Consider the following 26,450-nt stretch of genomic DNA (forward strand, 5'->3'; position numbering starts at 1 on the left):
TTTGCCAAAAATCGGAATGGCCCGATAGGTACTGAGCAGGGGCCCTGGGCAATGTTTAACAAGAGCAGCCCACGTGACAGAGACAGGCGACTTTTCACTGACGGGAGTGTTTAACAAGAGCAGCCCACGTGACAGAGACAGGCAACTTTTCACTGGCGGGAGTGTTTAACAAGAGCAGCCCACGTGACAGAGACAGGCGACTTTTCACTGGCGGGAGTGTTTAACAAGAGCAGCCCACGTGACAGAGACAGGCGACTTTTCACTGACGGGAGTGTTTAACAAGAGCAGCCGACTTTTCACCGGCGTGAGTGTTTAACAAGAGCAGCCCACGTGACAGAGACAGGCGACTTTTCACTGACGGGAGTGTTTAACAAGAGCAGCCTGTGTGACTTTACAGAGACAGAAATATTCGGTCTATGTACAAACGTAGCTCATTCACAAAATGTGGAACATAGTCCGTGGTAAAGCGCTCGCTTGATGCGCGGTCGGTCTAGGGTCCACCCCCGTCGGTGGTCTCATAATTGTGAGCCGTGCCCCGTCCCAGCCAGTGCACCACCACTGGTATATAAAACACCGTGGTATGTGCCTTCTAGTCTGTGGGATGAACCGGATGGTGCATATAAAAGATCCTTGATCTTTTATATGCACCATCCCACAGGCAGGATAGCACATACTACGGCCTTTGATACCCATGGCTAGAAACTCAAATGACTTTAATATAACAGTCGTGGAGCTACAACGGGGACGTGAATCACGTGAAACAAACAATAAACAATCCAAGACTATTGCAATATATATTTTAATGACTTGTGTAGTCAAAATTCCAAGTATAAAAGCCTAACTTAACAACAATTTGAAACTATAAAAATCTTATAATAAAAAAATCAATATTATGCATCCGTAGTCAACTCTTTATCTCAAAGAAATCAGGGGCGGATTTAGGGAGCCCAGCCCCCTATTTTTGGACAGGTACTGAATTTCGCCATTTAATAATGTGAGAATTATACTAAACATCTAGATCATTTTAAGGCACCATTGGCGTAACCAGGATTTTTCTATATTGGCGGAACAACCCTCACTGCCGATGAGTCGTGTTATGGCGTAAAAGGGCGTCAGAAGTATATATTATGTGGTGATGAAAAAAAGAGAGGTGAGATTGATGGGATATGCCCCCCCCCCCCCACACACACACACCGCCTCCCCCATGCACCTTGTGGCTACGCCAGTGTAATATGCTAACTCAGTACAGCACACAGGAGGAATGTCTATGTAATGATGAAAGAAAATCAAGTTAATTTTGGGGAAACCAACCACGACGGACCCCAATAGGAAACGTTCCAGTGTGAGCTATAATTCGACAAACTAAGTGTAAACTACTCGAATGGCTTCTCAAATTTACTTTCAATGAACCGTTTCAAATCATGCGCCAAATTACCTCAAGAAAACTGCGCAAAATTAAACATTTTGAACTTAATTTTATGGGAGATTCAAAATTCAATACCCTAGTTGGGCTGCTTGTGCTCTCTTGCACTTGCCAGCGCGGGCGGTCCCTCCTCACACCAACCCCAACCCCTTTCATGTCCTGGACGAAGGAGCCGGCGTACATTGACACCTGCGCCCATGACAGGCGTGCGCTACAACTGCCTGCTCTGAATGTGCACGTTACACACAAAAGCAGTGTTCGGGAAATCAACACTGAAAAGACGGGACCGCTCACAGACTATCCCCGAGTTGACGTCTATTCATTGTAACATGTTTTTTTTATTAATAGAAAACCTTTTTAACGACTAAAATTACACATTAAATAAATGTTCGTATTTAGAATACCACTAACTGGTTTTGTGTTAAATGTGTTTCTAATCGCCATAATGTTTATGGTAGCTCAAACTGAAGCTTTTAAACTCGGTCACTGATTATGCTAAACAATAAAATGTACTTGATACACAAGTATATTCATCTTGTAATGTGTTAGTCGATAATACCGGTATGGTGTGGTGCGTTTGCGTCAAACTGGCCCTGATGAATTAGCGTACATATATCAAAACATATAATTAGCAGTACGCTTTAAACCCATTCCTATTCGCAAATACAAAGTTTCTTCACAAATTTCCATTAAGTTGAATAAGTTAAATCTCCTTTTTTAAATACAGAGATGGAAAGGTCAAGGAGAAGAACTCGCAGTCACGAGAAAAATAGCCCAATGAACCAACCAAACAACGGCACGACATATAAACAGGGCAGGACTGCAGGACACTCAGTCGACCACCCCCCCCCCCCCCCCCCACCCCAACCCCCCCCCCCACAACCCCCCACTAAAAACACTGCCCCTGATTAATGGCCACCAGTGTGCTCTTTCAAATGTGTCCACAGTTCCTTCATATCAGATTTCTCCAACGCCTTCAGGAGCCTAGAGACAGTGGCCCTGTCACCGGCGTCTCGCTTCCAGGACAAGAGAAGTTGGTACATTGATTCTGGGACACCTAGACCAAGTGCATCTACTTTGATTGCATCTATCTCCTCGTCTTCAACACCTAAGTACCTCACTGAAAAAAAAAAAAAAGAGAGGAAAAGTTTGTTTGTTATGTTTAACGACACCACTAGAGCACATTCATTAATTAATCATCTGCTATTGGATGTGAAACATTTGGTCATCAGAGGAAACCCGCTATATTTTTTCATTAGCAGCAAGGGATCTTTTATATGCACTTTCCCACAGACAGGGAAACACATACCACGGCTTTTGACCAGTTGTGGTGTACTGGTTGGAACGAGAACAAATCTAATCGGTTGAATGGATCAACAGAAGCGGTTTGACCCTGTGACGCAAGCATCTCGGCTCAGCACTCAACTGACCGAACTTTTAAAGTCTAGACAAAAAAAAAACCCTCCAGGGCTGGGTAGGGGTAGGGGTGGTGGAACACAGCCCAATGTTGCCTGATACATGGTCAGTTTTAGATAGATTCCTCAGAGTGGACTTATCAAAGGCTGTGGTATGTGCTGTTTTGTTCTGTGGATGAAGCATATAAAATAGCCCTTGCTGCTAATGGAAAAAAATGTAGCGGGTTTCCTCTCTAGAGTTACATGTCCCAGTTACCAAATGTTTGACATCCAATAGCCAATGATTAATAAAACACTGTGCTATTTCTATCTATATATTTCTGTCTCTCTCCCTCTATTTTCCTCTATCTCCATCTTCTCTCTCTCTTCTCTCTGTCTGTCTGTCTGTCTGTCTCTCTCTTTCTCTCTCTCTCTGTCGTGGTCGGTCTATTTCTATCTATATCTTTCTGTCTCTCTCCCTCTATCTTTCTCTCTTCCTCTGTCTATTTTCCTCTATCTCCATTTTTCTCTCTCTCTCTTCTCTCTCTATCTTCTTTCTCTGTCTGTCTGTCTGTCTGTCTGTCTGTCTGTCTGTCTGTCTCTCTCTCTCTCTCTCTCTCTCTCTCTCTCTCTCTCTCTCTCTCTCTCTCTCTCTCTGTATGTCTCTCTGTTTTTCTGTCTGTCTGTCTCTCACTGTCTGTCTGTCTGTCTCTCACTGTCTGTTTGTGCCACCGAATCATCATGGTTTAAACTGTAGACGATGTGATGTCAAACAAACATTAGTTTCCTTTACCAGCAAAACATTCAAGTCTTATTGACTAATAATTCCATTCTGGATTGACATAAAATGAAAACAACACAAATCTTATATTTTTAAGCTCAAACTGTAAAAGCGTTGGTCAAGATATAAACAAAATAGCAATACTCACTCATTATGATGTCTGCTCACATAGTTCGAAGTGATATTTTCTCTTTTTTTATCATTCATACATAAAAAAATCTAGTAGAGACAGATTAACAACAACAAAAAGAAGTTTTTTGTTTTTTGTTTAATGACATCACTAGAGCACATTGATTTAATAATGAGCTAATGTGTAATTATGACATATAGTCTTAGAGAAGAAACCCGCTATATTGTTCTGTTGGTCAGGTCAGGTCAGGTCATAGGGCTTTACGTGCACATTCAGACCAAGCCTCGGCCGGCTCGTCCGTCCAGGACAGGAGTTCCATTGGTAGCAAGGGATCTTTTATATACACCATCAGACATACAGGATAGCACATACCACAGCCTTTGATACACCAGTTGTGATGCACTGGCTGGAACAAAAAATAGCCCAATTAATGGGGATTGATCCTAGACCAACTGGTTATCAGTCGAGTGCATTACCACTGGGATATGTCCTGTCCCACAAACATTAACACCGGCATAATGAGATATATAGAACAAACTAATCAATAAAATATCATTTTAAATTCCATGAGCAGATAAAATACATCATGATGGGCAATGCAGCCTATTGCTGTTTTATTTATATATTGACCAATGTCTTGACAAAAATTAACTAAAAAAACTAAAGTTAATTTTGTTTAATGACACTACTAGATCACATTGATTTGTTAATCATCGGCTATTGGATGTCAACCATGTGGTAATTTTGACATATAGTCTTAGAGAGGAAAGCCGCTATATTTTTCCATTAGTAGCAAGGGATCTTGCACCATCCCACAGACAGGAAAGCACATACCATGGCCTTTGATATACCAGTCGTAGTGCACTGGCTGGAACAAGAAATAGCCCAAAGGACCTACCAACAGGTTTTTTTTTCTATAGCAGGTTTTCCTTCTTTCTATGTTCAGTCAAACTGGTATTATTGACATAAAAACACTAAAAACGTCTACAGATATATATGAAGTGTAGTTACAAATGACAGTAACAAATTAATTATAATCACGTATTTGAAGAAACTCTATAGTATAAAATTAAAAACATAGTTTCCACTGAAAACACCTACATGTAAGTTAAAAGTAAAAAACCCACAAATTGATGTTTTGTCAGTAAAAAAAAACCCCAACATCTTCAGAAGAAGAATTAAACAGAATGGTTGGTGCATAAGCCACTAAGGCATAAAATAAAAAATACTAGACTGGAAGGAAGGAAGGAAGAAAATGCTTTATCTAACGACGCACTCAACACATTTCATTTACGGTTATATGGCGTCGGACATATGGTTAAGGACCACACAGATATTGAGAGAGGAAACCCACTGTCACCACTTCATGGACTACTCTTTTCGATTAACAGCAAGGGATCTTTTATATGCACCATCCTACAGACAGGATAGTACATACCACAGCCTTTGTTACATCAGCTGCGGAGCACTGGCTGGAACAAGAAATAGCCCAATGGGTCCACCGACAACTAGATTGGAGATTGAAAACAATACCGCGAGGGAGTAAGAAACGTTAAGAAAATCACTATAATTATACTTTGCTTACACATTGGTTTCCATTGTTTCCTAGTATGGGTAGAAATATCCTTAAGTTGCCTGTCTGTGACTGTTCGGTGTGATTCTGTAATTAAAAGACATGAAAAGCAAAGTCATAGAAAAGAAAACTGTCCTTTAATTTAAAATGTATTTTAAATATAAACAACAACAAAATCAGACCAAGAAAAGAACCATCAAAATATTGGATTATTGTTGAAGCCAGTGTTGGTGGGGTGGGCATTGCGAAAGTGGTGCAACTGTTTCACACCCAATTTTCGGAAATAAAATATATGATGATGATCTCAATCATTGGAAATGACATGTGATGTTTAGTGACCCCAATCATGGAAAATTAAATATATAGGATATACATGTATATCGTTACCCCAGTTAATGGAACATTAAATGTATAGCCTAATTATATGGTGATGTAAACATGGGAAATTAAATATGTAGGATATATGTTGACCCCTATCAATGGGAAATTAAATATATAGGATATATGGTGACCCCTATCAATGGGAAATTAAATATATAGGATATATGGTGACCCCTATCAATGGGAAATTAAATATATAGGATATATGGTGACCCCTATCAATGGGAAATTAAATATATAGGATATATGGTGACCCCTATCAATGGGAAATTAAATATATAGGATATATGGTGACCCCTATCAATGGGAAATTAAATATATAGGATATATGGTGACCCCTATCAATGGGAAATTAAATATATAGGATATATGGTGACTCCTATCAATGGGAAATTAAATATATAGGATATATGGTGACTCCTATCAATGGGAAATTAAATATATAGGATATATGGTGACTCCTATCGATGGGAAATTAATATGTTGGATATAGGTGACTCCTATCGATGCGAAAATAAATATATAAGATATATTGTGATGACCTTGGATCAGAAAGTGTCCTTGTAAATGGCCATAATTACTAACTATGAAGGCAAAAGATCACCAACAAGATTAACATTCACCAATATTTATTGAACAATAACCTCAAAACACATACACAGTTGAACTGTATGTTCACTGATTCATTTAGTGATAAAATTCACATGAATAATTAAACAGATATGACTAGGTTACTTTTAGGCTATGAAATATACCACAATTCTTAAAGTACCTTAAAAGACTGAGTCTTATTCACCTGGGACAGGTAACTCACACTATAATAATTATTACTAATATACTAAGTCCTCAAAGTTATAATATATACAGACTAAAGTTTGGACCAAGAACGTCAGTAACTGCAAGAATGCACATTGGCGCTAAAAAGACCCAGACTTTAGTTATAGCTAAATAATTTATCAAAATAATTTACTGGCAATATCGTAATCCTGGAATAATATGTAGGATATATGGTGACTCCTATCAATGGAAAATTAAATAATATATAGGGTATATGGTGACTCCTACAGGTATCAATGGGAAATTAAATATAGGATATATTGTTTGAAAATTAAATACAATGTAGTGTGATACACATGTAGTGTCCACAATCATAGAAAATTAAATATATAGGATATATAGCAGAGCATCACCGACGGACCTTTTGAGCTGATTCACCGCGAATCTCTTCTAATTCTTCTGAAATCTCCACAGCAATGGCAAAATATATACACCAGGTCTGCATTGTCTGCCAATATTTAACATTGGTACATTTGAAATATGTCTACATACAGCAAAAAAACCTTTCAGTCATGTTTATTTGCTGCAAATGTTACATTAAAAAATATGTCCACAGGCAGGCTCCAAATTGCCATCTTTGGGCAATTGTTTTAAAAATGGCAGTGGGAGATAAATTCTTAAGTTACTCCGATAATGGAAGTGGTGAGACATAGCCCAGTGGTAGAACGTTCGCTTGATGTGTGGTCGGTCTAGGATCAATCCCCATTGGTGGGCCCACTGGGCTATTTATTATTCCAGCCAGTACTCCACAAATGGTATAACAAAGGCCTTGGTATGTACTATCCTGTCCATAGGATGGTGCACATAAAAGATCCCTTGCTGCTAATCGAAAAGAGTAGCCCATGAAGTGGTGACAGCAGGTTTCCTCTCTCAATATCTGTGTGGTCCTTATCCATATGACCATAAATTAAATGTGTTGATATGCAACTTAGCTGTAAATTAGATGTAATTGAATTGTAAATTACATGTAACTTAGCTATTAATTAGATGTGATTTTGTTGTAAATTAGATGTAATTGAATTGTAAATTACATGTAACTTAGCTGTTAATTAGATGTGATTTTGTTGTAAATTAGATGTAATTGAATTGTAAATTACATGTAACTTAGTTGTACAAGGTCTGTAGTTTAGTTGTAAATTAGTGACAACTTACCTGTAAATATTTACATTGTCGGAATGAGATGAAAACACTACAAAAGGCAGGAAGGAATTTTGTCAGGGGAGATATTTGTTTTAACAGGGGAGATATTTGTTTTAACAGGGGAGATATTTGTTTTGTCTGGGGAGATATTTGTTTTAACAGGGGAGATATTTGTTTTGTCTGGGGAGATATTTGTTTTAACAGGGGAGATATTTGTTTTAACAGGGGAGATATTTGTTTTGTCTGGGGAGATATTTGTTTTAACAGGGGAGATATTTGTTTTGTCAGGGGAGATATTTGTTTTGTCTGGGGAGATATTTGTTTTAACAGGGGAGATATTTGTTTTGTCTGGGGAGATATTTGTTTTAACAGGGGAGATATTTGTTTTGTCAGGGGAGATATTTGTTTTGTCTGGGGAGATATTTGTTTTAACAGGGGAGATATTTGTTTTGTCAGGGGAGATATTTGTTTTAACAGGGGAGATATTTGTTTTGTCAGGGGAGATATTTGTTTTGTCTGGGGAGATATTTGTTTTAACAGGGGAGATATTTGTTTTGTCAGGGGAGATATTTGTAAAGTAAAGAAACCTGACTCACTGCGGATTTCTTCTAATTCTTCTGACTCGGCAAGGGCAGGCAACTCCTTTCCTTTTGCAGGTTTTGATTTGGGTTTCTTCGATTTACTACCCATCACCCTACCACTCCCAATCTGAACTTGATCATTTCCTTCTATTTTCATAACGGTATTCCAATCTACAAAAACAATAACAACAACAACAATAACAATAAAAATAACAACAATTACAACAATATCAACAACAAAAATAACAACAGCAATAACAACAATAACAACAACAGCAACAACAACACCAGTAAGAACAATAACAACAACAAAAACAACAATAACAATAACAACAACAAAAACAACAATAACAATAACAACAACAAAGTTTGTTTTGTTTAACGACACCACTGTGGTGTCGTTAAACAAAACTAATGTCAACTTTTCTTTCTTAACTTTCATTTCAACTTATTTTTGTGCTTATATCCAATTAAGGTTCAAGCACGCTGTCCTGGGCACACACATCAGCTATCTGGGCTGTCTGTCCATGACAGTGTGTTAGTTGTTAGTGAGAGACAAGAGGGTGTAGTGGCCTTACACCTACCCACTGACCTCTTAAGAACTCTCTCTGGGTTAGCGCCGGTACCGGGCTGCGAACCCTGTACCTATCAGCCTGTAGTCCAATGGCTTAACCACTGCGCCACTGAGACCGGTTTTCAACTTTTCTTTCTCTACTTACTTGTGTGGGCCATGAGTTCACAGCACAATAGCAATGTGTGAGTATTCAGCTGAAATAAACAAGAGAAATTTGTTAAAGGTGCAATAGGCCCCTATCTACTTTCACTCATTTAAAAGAGTGCTTTTGTTTAACAACACCACTGGAGCACATTGATTACTTAATTATCGGCAATTGGATGTCAAACATTTGGTCATTCTGATACATCATAGTCATCAGAGGAAACCCGCTACATTTTACCTGATGCAGCATGGGATCTTTTATGTGCACTTTCCCACAGATAGGAAAGCACATATGATACCACAGCCTTTGTCCAGTTGTGGTGCACTGGTTGGAACAAGAAAACAAAACAATCAGTTGAATGGATCCACAAAGGTGGTTCAATCCTGCGACGCAAGCACCTCAAGCAAGCACTCAACCGATTGAGCCAATTCCTGCCCCTCACTCATTTAAAGCTGCACACCCTATTTATTAGGCAGTGTGAAATATAGTCCACTATTACAGCTCTTGTACCATTAGTGAACATATCATGGGTATCACAAGTGGAGAGCCAGGTGGGGCACTGCCCCCCACCCCCCAATATTTAAAGAGTATGCATTACCCTTTTTTCTAATTACAACCAGTGCATCACACAGGGTTGAAAATTAACATGAAAACCACAGTGGCCAACAGGGCCAATTGAAGAAAAATCTTACTGGCCCTTCTCCAATTCAACTAGCCCTCCAGTTATCACATTCACATTTAACTGCATAGCCAAATTCAAAACTAGAATGTTCTTTGTTGAATAATAACCATGTGCTCATCGTATATAGTCTGTTTGCTTCAAATGGAAACCGATGAATTGACATAAAGAATAAAGTTAAAATTAATATAAAACATGTTATTAAGTTTTAAACCTATAATAACTCAACACTTTTTGAAAAAAGAAATCCAGTATAAATAAAAATGTTTCTTTACAAACTACCATTAAAATATACATATTAAATCTCATTTTTAATACAGGGGTAGAGACAAAATGCTAGAACAACCAAAGTATGCATCTTGACTTGCATTGTTTCTGAAGTAAAACAAATAAATAATGCAATACAGAGAGAATAACGGCAGAGCTGCATGTGCTTTAGTATATAAACTAGTCTAGGGGTCGCAGCTCTCTTTGTAATGATGCAAGAGAGATGAAATAAACTTGTGACAATGAAAGAGGGGGTAAAATCTCCAGTAAAGTATTTCCTCGTCTGTCCTCCTATAGACTAAGTACGACACATTTGTGTGTTTAATTTGGATATTGTAAATGCTACAGTAGTAGGCTACTAATAAAATAACATCGAAAGAAAAATACATCCGTGACAACCCCCCCCCCCAAAAAAAAAAGCAGCACAAAAAACCCCTAACATTTTACCAAAATATATGATGTATCATATTACAAAGAATTAAAACGTACTTATTGTTTATTACGATCAGTAATATTTGGACGGTTATGTTATGTAAGTTTTGGTGTCACTTTAGATCTAATCTATTCTTATTTCATGAAGATCGCTTAAACTTACAACGATACCGACAACGACAATAAAATCGATGGTCGCCCAATGGACTACCTTTGTAACATTCTTAGTTGTCCTTAGCCTATAAAGGTGCCTGGGTGACTGATAATTTTCAACCCTGATCACAACTAGTCAAAGGCTGTGATATGTGCTTTCCATTCTGTCAGAAGGTGCATATAAATGATCTCTTGCTGCATTAGGAAAAATGTAGCAGGTTTCCTCTGTTGACTACGAGTCACAATTACCAAATATTTGACATCCAATAGCCGATGATTAATTAATCAAAGTTGTGCTGGTGGTGTCATCAAACAAAACCAACAAATTAACACCACCGAACTACTCTCAGTAAATTTAGTAAAAGGAAAAAAACTTAAGACAATTGACCTCTCCAGTTGCAGACATTTTCTTGTGCCTATTCACATGTTTATAATATGTTGGCTGGGGTGTGTGTGTGCGTGTGTGTGTGTGCGAGACGTAGCCCAGTGGTAAAGTGCTCACCTTGTGCGTGGTCAGTCTGAGATTGATTCCTGTTGGTGGGCCCATTGGGCTATTTCTTGCCTCAGCCAGTGCACCATGACTGGTATATCAAAGGCTAGCCTATGGTATGTGTTACCCTGTATGTGGGATGGTGCAATCAGTATGCAAGAGCTAACTGCATAATACATGTGCATCAGTGTTTGGCTGTGGTATGTGTTACCCTGTCTGTGGGATAGTGCAATCAGTATGCCAAGAGCTAACTGCATAATACATGTGCATTAGTGTTTGGCTGTGGTATGTAGTATCCTGTCTATGGGAATGTGCATACCCAGTATATAAAAGCAAAAAGATCCCTTGCCGCCTTGCCGCCATATCAGCATCAGTTGAGTGCTCACTTGAGGTGCTTGTGTCACAGGATCAAACCACCTCAGTGGATCCATTCAACTGATTGTTTTTTTTTCTTCTTCCAACCAGTCACAACTGGCCAAAGGCTGTCGTATGTGCTATCCTGCCTGTGGGAAAGTGCATATATAAAAATTACCGTGCTGCATTAGGAAAAATGTAGCGGGTTTTCTCTGATTACAATGTGTCAGAATAACCAACTGTGTGACATCCAATAGCCGATGATTAATTGATCAATGTGCTCTAGGTGTATGAAACAAATTTCTCATTCCCACTAGTGCACCATGTCTGTCACTTGTATATCAAAGGCCGTGGTATGTACTATCCTGTCTGTGGAAGGGTGTATATAAAAGATCCCTTGCTACTAATGGAAAATAATGTATTGGATAATCTCTCTAAGACTCAGTGGGGTAGCAATGGTGGGGGGGGGGGGGGCGCAGGGGCCATGCCCTCAATCAAACCTCTTTAAAAAAAAACCACTATTATATTTTATAAAATCAAACATACATACATATATTCACAATGTGGGGTGACCCTCCCCCAATATGGGTTGCCCCCCACCCCCACCCCACCCCCAATATAAAATCCTGGCTACATCCCATAGCAGCATGATAGCTGATGATTAATACGTCAAGTGCTTTAGTGGTGTTGTTAAACAAAACAAACTTTAACTTTTTTATTATACGTGTATTCGTTAAAATACCAGCTAGTCCAAGGTGGACCCAATTCAAATAACCCACACATTTTTAAAGTCTGATTCGGACTAAAAATTAAAATACCAGCTAGTCCAAGTTGGACCCAATTAAAATAACCCACGCATTTTCTAAATCTGATTCGGACTAAAAATTAAAATACCAGCCAATTGATTAATTACTGAATAATGAATTGCGATTTTGTACCGTTACACTTACAGTTACATTGTACTGAGTACGCCTACGGTACCCGAATTAGTGATATAAATTATGTATGAATATAAAGTAGAAAACGAAATTATTTTTATGCATTTGTTTGTTATAATTCAGGGTAAAATCTCTAGAAAACTAGTGGGATTTTTTGAAAATATTGAAACTAAAAGCTGAATTAAACTTACTCAATAAGCTGGTTTCGACTTCCGTATTGGTATTTCCCAGTCTATAAATAGCTAATACCGGAAAGTAGTTTTCGTGTTGTAAGTTCCTCCGACAAAAATAGGAGACCCGCAAAATATCTTAAAGCATTGTAAACAGTAAAAAGAAATAAAGTTTAACGTTAAAGTTAAAGTTGAAAATTTTGTTTTGTTTAACGACACCACTAGAGCATATTGATTAATTAATCAACGGCTATTGGATGTCAAACAGTTGGTAATTGTGACTCGTAGTCATGAGAAGGAAGGAAGGAAGGAGATGGTTTATTTAACGACGCACTCAACACATTTTATTTACGGTTATATGGCGTCGGACATATGGTTAAGGACCACAGAGATATTGAGGAAGGAAACCCGCTGTCGCCACTTCATGGGCTACTCTTTTCGATTAGCGGCAAGGGATCTTTTTAATCAGACTGCGTCACGCCCGCCTATTACTGAAGAAAGCATAATTACAATAACTACTGTCATGCCAACGTTTTATTTGGAACTTTAAGCATTTTAATTAGACCAACTCGTGTTTTAGGCATATAACAACATAATGCATAGCTTTCCAAAAATTGGGGGGGGGGGGGGGGGGGGGGAGTGGTGGTGCACTGGCTGGGACGAGTAATGGCCGCAATTATGGGACCACCGACGGGGGTGGACCCTAGACCGACCGCGCATCAAGCGAGCGCTTTACCACGGCTATGTGCCACATTTTGTGAATGAGTTACGTTTGTACATAGACCGAATATTTCTCTGTCTGTAAAGCTATTTCATATTTTATATTCATGTTTTTTAATACTTTGTCTGCATGTTTGTCTATTTAATATTTATATCTATATTTTATGGTTTTTACAGAGACAGGAATATTCGGTCTAGTTTGTACAGTGTTGTGTCCCAGATTAAAGGAACGGAATATCTGTAAACAACACATAAGTGGTGGCAGTATATTTAACCATATACATTGTAGATGGATGTTTGGTGTTTGTGTTTTACTGGACACCGAGACAAAAGGGTTGACGTTTTGTTTTGTCAATTTTTGACACGTTGTCTAAAAGGAACCACGTTACATTTTTTTCCATTAGTAGCAAGGGATCTTTTATCTGCACTTTCCCACACATGACAGCACATACCACGTGATTCGATCCTTCAATACAAGCTCTAGCGACTGGGCCAGATCTCTCCCGTCAATGACAAGTTGCGTGTCTGTCACACAGGCTGCCCATGCTAAACATGAGCAAGAACTATTTTATACTGGGGGCTGGCTGTGTCCCAAATCAGGGTTGTTAAAAAAAAGCAAGACGTTTTAACACATTTGTGCTGAACGGGGTCGGAGGCAGGGTTTTTTTTAGGGAGAGGGTGGAACGTGTTAAAAAAAGGGACACCTACAATTTCTAGGCAGGAGTGCTAAGTTTAAGAAAGGAAAACTACAGTACATTAAAAATAAGCCAACATGCGTTATATACGGCAATACTCCCCCAAATGTCACCAAGTCAATGAAGATATTAAATGTCCCCAACCCCCCCCAAAAAAAAATCCCTACAACCCCCCCCCCCCCCCCCCCCCCCACACACACACACACCAACGGACATATTATATGTCACCCCAAACTCACATTCCCCCAAAACCTCCCCCAAAAACCAATCTGATTAAAATCAGCTCCACTGGCCTGTACTACTGGAAATTAAAGACCCGGTGGAGCCGATTTTAATCAAATTGTACAAAAACAACACACACACACACACACACACACACACACAGAGAGAGAGAGAGAGAGAGAGAGAGAGAGAGAGAGAGAGAGAGAGAGAGAGAGAGAGAGAGAGAGAGACACACACACACACACACACACACAGAGACACACACATCACCCCCGCCCCCCCCCCCCAACCTTTTGACACTGGACTTTGAACTAATACGTATGTGGATGGCCCCCAGTATAAAATTCATACAAAAGCATCTCAGCCGAGCGCTCTACCCACTGAGCTAAATCACTCAGTAGTACCGTCTCTAAGCAGCTCCTCATCAAGGGCGGATCTAGGGTCCGTCCGTCAAACGGCTTGTGGACGTGCTAAGAACTTATGGGGTGTGACGTAGCCCAGTGGTAAAGCACGCACTTGATGCGCGGTTGGTCTGGGATCGATCCCCGTCGATGGGCCCATGTCTCGTTCCAGCCAGTACACCACGATAGGTATATCAAATGCCGTGGTATGTGCTATCCTGTCTGTGGGATAGTACATAGAAAAGATCCACGACCTTTGATATACCAGTCGTGGTGCACTGGCTGGAAAGAGAAATGGTCCAATGGGCCCGCCGACGGGGATCGATCCCCAAACCTACCGTGCATCAAGCGAGCGCTTTACCACATGGCTAGTACTACGTCCCGCCCCGGTAACGAGAACGACAGAAATCGATCATCATGACACTTTATTTATTTAACGAGTTGACATCTTTAAGTTTGGGCGATCGATTATCATGTCGTCGATCGATTATTAGGTTGCGAGCCTACAACACACATCACCCTGTATAGGGCAGCTATACTGGTCCAGAATTTCTTCACGTCTGGTTTCGCAGGTCTCACGTGAAGTGCAATAATTTTCAATTACGTCGGGACAATCTGAAAGAAGAAAACGAAAGAACAAAAAGAAAGAAAGAAATGTTTTATTTAAGGACGCACTCAACACATTTTATTTATGGTTATATGGCGTCAGACATATGGTTAAGGACCACACAGATTTTGAGAGGAAACCCGCTGTCGCCACTACATGGGCTACTCTTTCAGCAAGGGATCTTTTATTTGCGCTTCCCACAGGCAGGATAGCACAAACCATGGCCTTTGTTGAACCAGTTATGGATCACTGGTCGGTGCAAGTGGTTTACACCTACCCATTGAGCCTTGCGGAGCACTCAGTCAGGGTTTGGAGTCGGTATCTGGATTAAAAATCCCATGCCTCGACTGGGATACGAACCCAGTACCTACCAGCCTGTAGTCCGATGGCCTAACCACTACGCCACCAAGGCCGGTAAAGAACAAAAAAGGTCAAAACCGTACCATCGATTTCCCTTGTCGTTATGCTTGTTGGGATTTAGCACTTTAAAAAACTTCTTCTTTATTTTTTTTATTTTTTTTGAGGGGGGGGGGGGGGTTGTATCATGGGCCTTGGGAGATATATAAAGTTTAAAGTTTGTTTTGTTTAACGACACCACTAGAGCACATTGACGTATTAATAATTGGCTATTGGAAGTGAAAGATTTTGTAATTTTTACATAGTCTTAGATAGGAAACCCGCTATATTTGTCTCCATTAGTAGCAAGGGATCGTTTATATGCACCATCCCAGAGATAGGATAGCACATACCACGGTCTTTGATATACCAGTCGTGGGGCGCTGGCTGGAACGAGAAGTAACCCAAAGGGCCTACCGACGGGGATCGATACTAAACCGACCGAGCGCTTTACCACTGGACTATGTCAGTGATAATGATTAAGATATCAATATGCTCTGGTTGTGTCGTTAAACAAAACAAACTTTAACTTTATCATTGAGAAATGTTTCGTTGTAGGGATCGACTAGATAACACAAGAAAACAACATTTTAGTCCGGTGACATATCTCACCAATGACAGGTGTGGCCCCTATTATACTTAATACATGCTTTCAAAACGGCAGGGGCGCTTCGTAAGTGTAGCCCTATTATACTTAATACATGCTTTCAAAACGGCAGGGGCGCTTTGTAAGTGTAGCCCTATTATATTTAATGCGTGCTTTTAAAACGGCATGGGCGCTTCGTAAGTGTGGCCCTATTTAATACGGGCTTTCAAAACGGCGAGGGGGGGGGGGGGGGGGGGGGGGGTCGAGACGTAGCCCAGTGGTGGGGGGCGAGACGTAGCCCAGTGGTAAAACGCTCGCTTAATGCGCGGTCGGTTTGGGATCGATCCCCGTCAGTGGGCCCATTGGGCTATTTCTCGCTCCAGCCAGTGCACCACGACTGGTACATCAAAGGCCGTGGTATGTGCTATCCTGTCTAATAGAAACGAGTAGCCCATGAAGTGGCGACAGCGGGTTTCCTCTCTCAATATCTGTCTGGTCCTTAACCATATTTCAGACGCCATATAACCGTAAATAAAATGTGTTGAGTGCGTCGTTAAATAAAACATTTCTTTCTTTCTTTCAAAACGGCAGGGGCGCTTCTTAAGTGTGACCCTATTTAATGCGTGCTTTTTGAAACGGCAGGGGCGTTTCGTAACTTAACCCGATGAAATACGATTTGGTTAGCTCGAGTTTTCTCTAGCCCTCCCCTTCTTTTTTTGTTGTAGGGGAGAGCTAGAGATGACTGTGTGCAATACTTCGGCAATCGTCGACGACCAAATGGTAGCCAGCTACTATGTCTAAAATACATCCCCCCCCCCCATCCCCGCTCCCCGTAAATCTTATGCCACAGAGCTTTAGTTTGATTATTCTCCGAGTCCAGTCATGACATTTAACGTACATGTTGTTAACCAGAACCAACGCTACACGAAGAAACCCGACGCCCCTATGTGAAATGAACCCACCCTGTACTTTGTTGTGGTGACGTAGAGCAAAGTAGATGTCACTGGAACTACTATTTCGTATATTCCTACCTTACCTGGAGACTATTTTCTGCTGTTGTTTAACGACACCACTGGAGCACAATGATCTGTTCCCCATATGCTACTAGATTTGATAATTTGACAATTCTGACGTACAGTGGCGTTAAAGACGAGACTCGCTGTGTCCATTTGTTTGTTTCACACGTGGTAGATGGTTTTATTAGGGGGAGGGTTATGTATGTACATAGTTGTATTATGTTTAATGTTTTAGTAATATTGTAGCGTTCCTGGTTTTCAGTCTGTCTATCTTTTCATATTTTCTTTGGTTATTATATTCAGTTAAGATTCTGATTATATCTCTTACTAATTACATAAACAGCATGATCTAACTCTACTCACTTATGGATATCAGGAACGTTATTTTCTCATTGCTACGAGGGATAATACAACAAGTGTCGTGCAACCGTTTTAAATGTTGTCGGCAGAAGTCCGTGCAAGAGTGTGGCCTGACTGAATCAACCAATCAGGTTGGTCAAGTTAGATTATTTTTCGACGCACGTTATTCATCCCCACTTGCGCTCAGGTTGTTTTTCTGTGAGGTTAGTTTTTGTGTGCTGTGTTGTTTTTCGTTTTATATATATTATATAATATATGTAAACATGTTTGCTTCCATTCCTAGCTGTCTGCCCATTTATACATACGTTTAACCAATGTATATCTTATAAGTTTCGGTTATTAAAATTATAAATTAACTACGTAAAGCGAGTCGGGCAATGACCCGTGTTACGTGTAAGGTGTAATCGTCCCATATATAATTCCGTGTTTTTACCGTGCACGAACTGTCCACTTAATCGTTTTGGCCGAGTTAGAGGACGGACGACCCGTCTGAATAAATTAAACCTGATTAAATTAGGATCTCGTTGATTTTAATAAGCAGTCTTCGTCATTGTCGATGGTTTGTAACCCCATTCCGAATAAGTGAGTCCTAATTATATGGATTAACGACTGCTTTAATAGGGTGTTTTGGTTAAAAATAGCTTTGAAGGGGCCTGTCTAATATATATGATTTAACGGAGTTAGTGTACACCGGCATGGATGGGTAATCGTGTAAGGTGTAGAACCTAATTATTTGGTGTGTGCTGTCCTGCAGATGTAAATTTAATTCCGCGAATATTCTCTTCGTCGGGGATTATCCACGACACGTTCATACACGTCCCTAAATATAAATATTTATTTGTATGGATATGTGGGTGTAAATTTATTTATTTAGTGGTAATCAATTCATATATGGATCTTGGAGGACTACCATACATATTTGTTATTTGTTTGTACGCCCTCGAATAAATGTGTAATCTGTTTGTTTGTTAGTTTGGGTTTTCTGTGCTAGCCAAGACGGTCTGGTTTATAGTAATTTCAGCCTTCTAGAGAATTATTAATAGACTCTTAGTACCAGCAAAAGTCTACAACCGAAAGGGGTAGCCGAACCCGTGGTCCCCAGATTGGGACCCGAAAAGGAAATTTCATTACAATATGTTGGCCGCAACTAAATTATAATAGAAATTTAGAAAATACGATTTGTTTACACTATGGGATACAAAATCGATATACAGCGTACAGCATAGATAACACTAACTGTACGAGCACGTAGCACGCGCACGATTTGTCCGTCGTGTAGTTACATAAATAGACGGGGTGTGTTGGGGAAACGTCACTTATTACTGGGTGTTGGCGGATCGGGTTGTCTGTCGTCCAGGTTAGTGTGTTTTGATTGAATTAATAGTATTTATATTTCATGGTATATGAGTTCGTGTATAATATAAGATTTAGTATTGGTTTGAACGTATTAACGTTTACTCTCGATTATCTTTAACGATCAACTAAAACAGGGTTATAATTATTTAATATCTATGGTATGCGCTATTTTCATTGTTTACCTGTATGTATTTTAATAACCATTTTGGGGGTTTGGATTGTGTTAGGAAATGTGTTTTTATTTAGACGACATTTACGGTGGTTTGAATTACCATGGCTTTGTAACAAATGTATTTGAGTTTATTGTACTGTAGTATGGTTTTGATATTTGATTCTAAGATGTGTATTTTTAACGGAATTGACCGTATTGACTTATTGGAAGCCCAGGTCCATATACCTGGTAGGTGGAAAACACACATTCTTCATAACATTACTATTATGGATATATTATATGCATGTTCTTTATGTATGTTATATTATGTATGCCATATTATATGTATGAAAGTTAATCACAATGGACGTAAGTTCATTTATGTACCATGATATGTTGAACCTTTGTTATACTCTACAATATTGATTATTACAAACTAAAACACTTTATTATTCTGCAATGTAATATATTATTTATGAAAGTTTTCATGACCCAGCTTAATATTGTTGTACTATTTTATTTTTTTATAGGTTTTTTTTTATGTTGAACCCTAGGAAATAAACCATCACTATCGACTACTGTTTTGTTGATGCTGTTACATAATTTTGGAGCCGACATAGGGACTGGGTGTGTTAACACAAGAATACAATTATAACCCAGTCAGGACCCGTAACAGTTCAACTGCCCGTGGCCCACAGCTCCGAGACGTAGCTTCACTTGAGGGGGGAGTATGTAGTAGTGTTGGTATAAAGTGCTCCTACTGGCAGTAGCTAGTGGGAATTTCCCTATTAGCTCAGTTGGTAGAGCGCTGGACTATCGTACTGAGTCCGTGGTTCGAATCCCCTCGGTGAAGGTTGATTTTTTTGTTACACACAAAGCGGGAGCGCGGGCCCCTGAATACCCACATAAATACACACTGTTAATACACCTAAAAAACAATCACATACTTTGATTGGACTGAAATTGTAAGATAGTATATGATAACGGGTAATACATAAAATACCCAACTCGTTACTCGACAATACCATTTATCTTGCACGAGTGAATTGATGCTTTCGGGAAGGACAACATCAATTCACTCGTGCAGGATGCGAGGATGTTGTCTTGTTTAAAACATTTTTAATAAAACAAACACTTTTATTACCTTGTAAAGGGGTCGTTGTTGTTGTAGGTTTTGTAGTTGTGGTAGATGCTTAAAATAAAAAATAAAAAATGAAACACTGACGTATGTATTTCATTTTTCAATTTTTTATTTTTTTTTATTTGATTTAATAAGGCCATCGGTCTACAGGCTGGTAGGTACTGGGTTCGGATCCCAATGGGATTTTTAATCCAGAACCGACTCCAAACCCTGAAGTGCTTCGCAAGGCTCAATGGGTAGGTGTAAACCACTTGCACCGACCAGTGATCCATAACTGGTTCAACAAAGGCCATGGTTTGTGCTATCCTGCCTGTGGGGAGCGCAAATAAAAGATCCCTTGCTGCCTGTCGTAAAAAAGAGTAGCCTATGTGGCGACAGCGGGTTTCCTCTAAAAAAAATGTGTGTGGTCCTTAACCATATGTCTGACGCCATATAACCGTAAATAAAATGTGTTGAGTGCGTCGTTAAATAAAACACTTCTTTCTTTCATAGGTGTTATATGCGAACACAGTAGAGAGAGGGAGGGAGGGAGAGAGACAGAGACACCGAGACACAGAGACACAGAGACACAGAGACAGCGGGCGAGGAGAGAGAGAGCGAGCAGAGAGCGGAGAGAGGGAGAGAGAGAAACAATATTAACCAATATTAACCAATATGTTATTTGCTAATGGGCGTCAAACAAAGCTAAATGGTTGATAAACATCAATATAATGAGACAAACCACCACCACCACCATTATTATTATTATTATTTGTGGTGTTTTTAAAATAAAGACGCCCAGACTAATGCAGTTTAGTTAATTGTGGATGATGTGAGACAGAAGCAGAACAGCATCAATATAATATAAAAAAAAGTCATGTGTATAAATCTTACGAGGTGACAGACATTGATCCAAATCCTTTAGCTTCCTAGCGATCTCGACCTTCAAACTGCGAATCCTAGAAGAAAACAATAATAATAATAAAACTAAACCAAACAAAATTGAGTCTTTGAAATTGTAACGTCGGTGGAACATAGCCCAGTGGTAAAGCGCTGGCTTCAGATCAGGGCTTAACGTGCACATTCAGATCAAACTGGTTTAACGCACGCCTGTCGTGGGCGCACGTGTCGATTTACGCCGGCTCCTCCGCCCAGGACAGGAACGGGCTTGGGGTAAGTGCGAGGAGGTCGGTAGCGGGCGGTGACGTCTGCTCCGCCCAGGACAGGAACGGGCTTGGGGTAAGTGGGAGGAGGTCGGTAGCGGGCGGTGACGTCTGCTCCGCCCAGGACAGGAACAGGCTTGGGGTAAGTGGGAGGAGGTCGGTAGCGGGCGGTGACGTCTGCTCCGCCCAGGACAGGAACAGGCTTGGGGTAAGTGCGAGGAGGTCGGTAGCGGGCGGTGACGTCTGCTCCGCCCAGGACAGGAACAGGCTTGGGGTAAGTGCGAGGAGGTCGGTAGCGGGCGGTGACGTCTGCTCCGCCCAGGACAGGAACAGGCTTGGGGTAAGTGCGAGGAGATCGGTAGCGGGCGGTGACGTCTGCTCCGCCCAGGACAGGAACAGGCTTGGGGTAAGTGCGAGGAGGTCGGTAGCGGGCGGTGACGTCTGCTCCGCCCAGGACAGGAACAGGCTTGGGGTAAGTGCGAGGAGGTCGGTAGCGGGCGGTGACGTCTGCTCCGCCCAGGACAGGAACAGGCTTGGGGTAAGTGGGAGGAGGTCGGTAGCGGGCGGTGACGTCTGCTCCGCCCAGGACAGGAACAGGCTTGGGGTAAGTGCGAGGAGGTCGGTAGCGGGCGGTGACGTCTGCTCCGCCCAGGACAGGAACAGGCTTGGGGTAAGTGCGAGGAGGTCGGTAGCGGGCGGTGACGTCTGCTCCGCCCAGGACAGGAACAGGCTTGGGGTAAGTGCGAGGAGGTCGGTAGCGGGCGGTGACGTCTGCTCCGCCCAGGACAGGAACAGGCTTGGGGTAAGTGCGAGGAGGTCGGTAGCGGGCGGTGACGTTTGCTCCGCCCAGGACAGGAACAGGCTTGGGGTAAGTGGGAGGAGGTCGGTAGCGGGCGGTGACGTTTGTGGTGCTGTTGAATGTCCCCGTAGGATTAAATACAAATTACTAGAATATTGCGCAGTTATCATGAGGTAATTTGATGCATGATTTGGAACGGTTGATCGAAAATAAATTAATTAATAACCTAGCACAAAACATATATCTGCTGTTGGTCTACTAGCAATATTCCCTGGAGGTCTGCTAACAGTATTCTTTGGAGGTCTGCTAACAGTATTCTTTGGAGGTCTGCTAACAATATTCTCTGGAGGTCTGCTAACAATATATTCTCTGGAGATCTGCTAACAATATTCTCTGGAGGTCTGCTAACAATATTCTTTGGAGGTTTGCTAACAATATTCCCTGGAGGTCTGCTAACAATATTCTTTGGAAGTCTGCTAACAATATTCTTTGGAGGTCTGCTAACAATATTCCCTGGAGGTCTACTAACAATATTTCCTGGAGGTCTGCTAACAATATTCTTTGGAAGTCTGCTAACAATATTCCCTGGAAGTCTGCTAACAATATTCCCTGGAGGTCTGCTAACAATAATTCCTGGAGGTCTGCTAACAATATTCCCTGGAGGTCTACTAACAATATTCCCTGGAGGTATGCCGACTTTGGATCCGCACATGCATTAATTAAGTGGTATTCATATATGTAAAATGTAGCGGGTTTCCTCTACGACTACAGGTCAGAATTACCAAATGTTTGACATCCAATAGCCGGTGATTAATATGCTCTAGTGGTGTCGTTGAGCAAAACAAACGTTTGTGTCTATTAGAAAGACCGCCTTGAGTTGGCTATTGTTTGTGCAATTTTTCATATTCTAATTCAACATATACTCTTCAAAAAAAGAAACGCAAAAGGGTACAAATGGGTTATAACTCCGATTTTATGTTTCCTACCGGTTCATGCTTTGTGAATATAAGGTCATTGCATGTCCCAAACACATTCCCACGGTTACATTCGATAAAACGCAGCTACTGTACAATAAAGTTCCAAAATGTGAATATTCGCAAAAACGCAGCCACGTGCAAACCATGTCACCACTGCACGTGCGTTGTCTGCACGTGCAACATGAACACCGACAGTATAAAAGTGCAGGGTGTTCGCTTGCTTGGCCTCTGTATCTGGCCGACAGTTGACAATCCAGGACATGCCACGTCTCAGTGAACCGCAGAGAAACAATGCCATCGGCCGACTAGACGCAGGCGAATCTAGAACGGCCGTTGCCAGGGCATTCCATGTGTCCCCAAGCACCATCTCCAGACTGTGGGACCGTTGCCAGCAACATGGATCAACACGTGACCTCCCTAGATCCGGTCGACCACGGGTCACTACCCCCGGGCAGGACCGCTACATCCGGGTACGCCACCTTCGGGAACGATTGACTACTGCCACCTCCACAGCCGCAGCAATACCAGGTTTGCGCAGGATATCAGACTAGACCGTACGGAACCGCCTACGTGAGGTAAGAATTCGTGCCAGACGTCCAGTTCGAGGTGTCATCTTTACACCACAACACCGTCGACTCCGACTGCAGTGGTGCCAGATTCATCGACAATGGCCTCAACTGCGATGGAGACCGGTGTGGTTCAGTGACGAGTCCCGATTTCTGCTCCGACGTCATGATGGAAGATGTCGCGTGTATAGGCGTCGTGGTGAACGTTATGCGGCAAACTGCGTGCAGGAAGTGGACAGATTCGGCGGGGGTAGTGTCATGGTGTGGGCAGCCATCTCACACACTGGCAGAACTGACCTTGTCCACGTGCAGGGCAACCTGAATGCACAGGGCTACATTGACCAGATCCTCCGGCCACACATCGTTCCAGTTATGGCCAACGCAGTGTTCCAACATGACAACGCCAGGCCTCACACAGCACGTCTCACAACGGCTTTCCTACAGAACAACAACATTAATGTCCTTCCTTGGCCATCGATATCACCGGATTTGAACCCAATTGAGCATCTATGGGACGAGTTGGACCGACGCCTCCGACAGCGACAACCACAGCCCCAGACCCTGCCTGAGCTGGCAGCAGCCTTGCAGGCCGAGTGGGCCACCATCCCCCGGGACGTCATCCGTACTCTGGTTGCTTCAATGGGCAGGCGGTGCCAGGCAGTTGTCAACACACGCGGAGGCCACACCCGGTATTGAGTCCAGATGACCTTGACCTTGGTGTGTCCTATCACTTACTCACAATGGACTAGAGTGAATTGTGAACAATCCTGCAACATTTGGTAATTATCGGACTCCCCATTCAATAATTAAATCAATTCTCCAAATGTTACGACAATGTGGTTTTGCGTTTCTTCTTTTGAAGAGTATATTTGTAAGAACCAATCTGATTCGACCTCTAATAAAATTTCCGGTGGTAAAACAACCATTATACGGTTCGCAAATGTCCAGGTGTTAATACAATCTACCTGTTCTGTCACCATCTCCATTGATAACAGCTGTATTTGTTTTCTACGTCAGTTAAGGGTGGTCAGTTCTGGAAGGAGTATCAGTAATACAATCTACCTGTTCTGTCACCATCTCCATTGATAACAGCTGTATTTGTTTTCTACGTCAGTTAAAGGTGGTCAGTTCTGGAAGGAGTATCAGTAATACAATCTACCTGTTCTGTCACCATCTCCACTGATAACAGCTGTATTTGTTTTCTACGTCAGTTAAGGGCGGTCAGTTCTGGAAGGAGTATCAGTAATACAATCTACCTGTTCTGTCACCATCTCCATTGATAACAGCTGTATTTGTTTTCTACGTCAGTTAAGGGTGGTCAGTTCTGGAAGGAGTATCAGTAATACAATCTACCTGTTCTGTCACCATCTCCAATGATAACAGCTGTATTTGTTTTCTACGTCAGTTAAGGGTGGTCAGTTCTGGAAGGAGTATCAGTAATACAATTTACCTGTTCTGTCACCATCTCCATGATAACAGCTGTATTTGTTTTCTACGTCAGTTAAGGGTGGTCAGTTCTGGAAGGAGTATCAGTAATACAATCTACCTGTTCTGTCACCATCTCCATTGATAACAGCTGTATTTGTTTTCTACGTCAGTTAAGAGCGGTCAGTTTTGGAAGGAGTATCAGTAATACAATCTACCTGTTCTGTCACCATCTCCACCTGTTCTGTCACCATGATAACAGCTGTATTTGTCTTCTATGTCAGTTAAATATGGTCAGTTCTGGAAGGAGTATCAGTAATACAATCTACCTGTTCTGTCACCATCTCCATTGATAACAATCTACCTGTTCTGTCACCATCTCCATTGATAACAGCTGTATTTGTTTTCTACGTCAGTTAAGGGTGGTCAGTTCTGGAAGGAGTATCAGTAATACAATCTACCTGTTCTGTCACCATCTCCATTGATAACAGCTGTATTTGTTTTCTACGTCAGTTAAGGGTGGTCAGTTCTGGAAGGAGTATCAGTAATACAATCTACCTGTTCTGTCACCATCTCCATTGATAACAGCTGTATTTGTTTTCTACGTCAGTTAAGGGTGGTCAGTTCTGGAAGGAGTATCAGTAATACAATCTACCTGTTCTGTCACCATCTCCATTGATAACAGCTGTATTTGTTTTCTACGTCAGTTAAGGGTGGTCAGTTCTGGAAGGAGTATCAGTAATACAATCTACCTGTTCTGTCACCATCTCCATTGATAACAGCTGTATTTGTTTTCTACGTCAGTTAAGGGTGGTCAGTTCTGGAAGGAGAGTTCTGGAAGGAGTATCAGTAATACAATCTACCTGTTCTGTCACCATCTCCATTGATAACAGCTGTATTTGTTTTCTACGTCAGTTAAAGGTGGTCAGTTCTGGAAGGAGTATCAGTAATACAATGTTCTGTCACCATCTCCATGATAACAGCTGTATTTGTTTTCTACGTCAGTTAAGGGTGGTCAGTTCTGGAAGGAGTATCAGTAATACAATCTACCTGTTCTGTCACCATCTCCATTGATAACAGCTGTATTTGTTTTCTACGTCAGTTAAGGGTGGTCAGTTCTGGAAGGAGTATCAGTAATACAATCTACCTGTTCTGTCACCATCTCCATTGATAACAGCTGTATTTGTTTTCTACGTCAGTTAAGGGTGGTCAGTTCTGGAAGGAGTATCAGTAATACAATCTACCTGTTCTGTCACCATCTCCATTGATAACAGCTGTATTTGTTTTCTACGTCAGTTAAGGGTGGTCAGTTCTGGAAGGAGTATCAGTAATACAATCTACCTGTTCTGTCACCATCTCCATTGATAACAGCTGTATTTGTTTTCTACGTCAGTTAAGGGTGGTCAGTTCTGGAAGGAGTATCAGTAATACAATCTACCTGTTCTGTC

At 41.3% G+C, this 26,450-nt stretch overlaps 1 protein-coding gene and 2 long non-coding RNA genes across 4 annotated transcripts in view; 1 reads left to right on the plus strand and 2 right to left on the minus strand.

Annotated features, from left to right (window-relative positions):
• Positions 1 to 780: 780 nt before the first annotated feature.
• On the minus strand, positions 781 to 12,509 carry LOC121387470. 2 transcript variants are annotated; one of them, XM_041518596.1, is made up of 5 exons: positions 12,464 to 12,509; positions 8,960 to 9,008; positions 8,256 to 8,411; positions 5,314 to 5,388; positions 781 to 2,543 (listed from the first exon to the last, which is right to left on the minus strand). In XM_041518596.1, the coding sequence occupies exons 2-5, from the start codon at positions 8,970 to 8,972 to the stop codon at positions 2,332 to 2,334; spliced, it is 456 nt and encodes a 151-aa protein (XP_041374530.1). In that variant the 5' UTR covers positions 8,973 to 9,008; positions 12,464 to 12,509; the 3' UTR covers positions 781 to 2,331. The 2 variants fall into 2 exon arrangements, with proteins under 2 accessions (XP_041374530.1, XP_041374529.1); XM_041518595.1 differs by lacking the exon at positions 12,464 to 12,509 and adding an exon at positions 11,367 to 11,426.
• Positions 12,510 to 14,895: 2,386 nt separating this feature from the next.
• Positions 14,896 to 26,450, minus strand: part of LOC121387472 — a 37,876-nt gene continuing 26,321 nt past the window's right edge. The window contains exons 2-4 of the long non-coding RNA XR_005959822.1: positions 20,967 to 21,031; positions 20,097 to 20,144; positions 14,896 to 15,095 (exon numbers count right to left, since the gene is read on the minus strand). This is a non-coding gene — a long non-coding RNA (uncharacterized LOC121387472). The remainder of the gene's footprint in view (positions 15,096 to 20,096; positions 20,145 to 20,966; positions 21,032 to 26,450) is intronic.
• LOC121387473 lies at positions 18,557 to 20,877 on the plus strand. Its single transcript, XR_005959823.1, has 2 exons — positions 18,557 to 18,802; positions 20,586 to 20,877. It is a non-coding gene; the product is annotated as an uncharacterized LOC121387473 (long non-coding RNA).

Source organism: Gigantopelta aegis, chromosome 13, assembly GCF_016097555.1.
Source record: "Gigantopelta aegis isolate Gae_Host chromosome 13, Gae_host_genome, whole genome shotgun sequence".
In the NCBI taxonomy this organism is placed as follows: domain Eukaryota; kingdom Metazoa; phylum Mollusca; class Gastropoda; order Neomphalida; family Peltospiridae; genus Gigantopelta; species Gigantopelta aegis.

Coding starts and splice junctions, on each gene's coding strand:
- LOC121387470 (XM_041518595.1), bottom strand. CDS start 11,411: ATGGATCCACTGAGGTGGTTTGATCCTGTGACACAAGCACCTCAA. Junction 9,009..11,366: donor CTGTGACACAAGCACCTCAA/GTGAGCACTCAA, acceptor TGTTTATTTCAG/CTGAATACTCACACATTGCT. Junction 5,389..8,255: donor AGAATTAGAAGAAATCCGCA/GTGAGTCAGGTT, acceptor TTTTAATTACAG/AATCACACCGAACAGTCACA.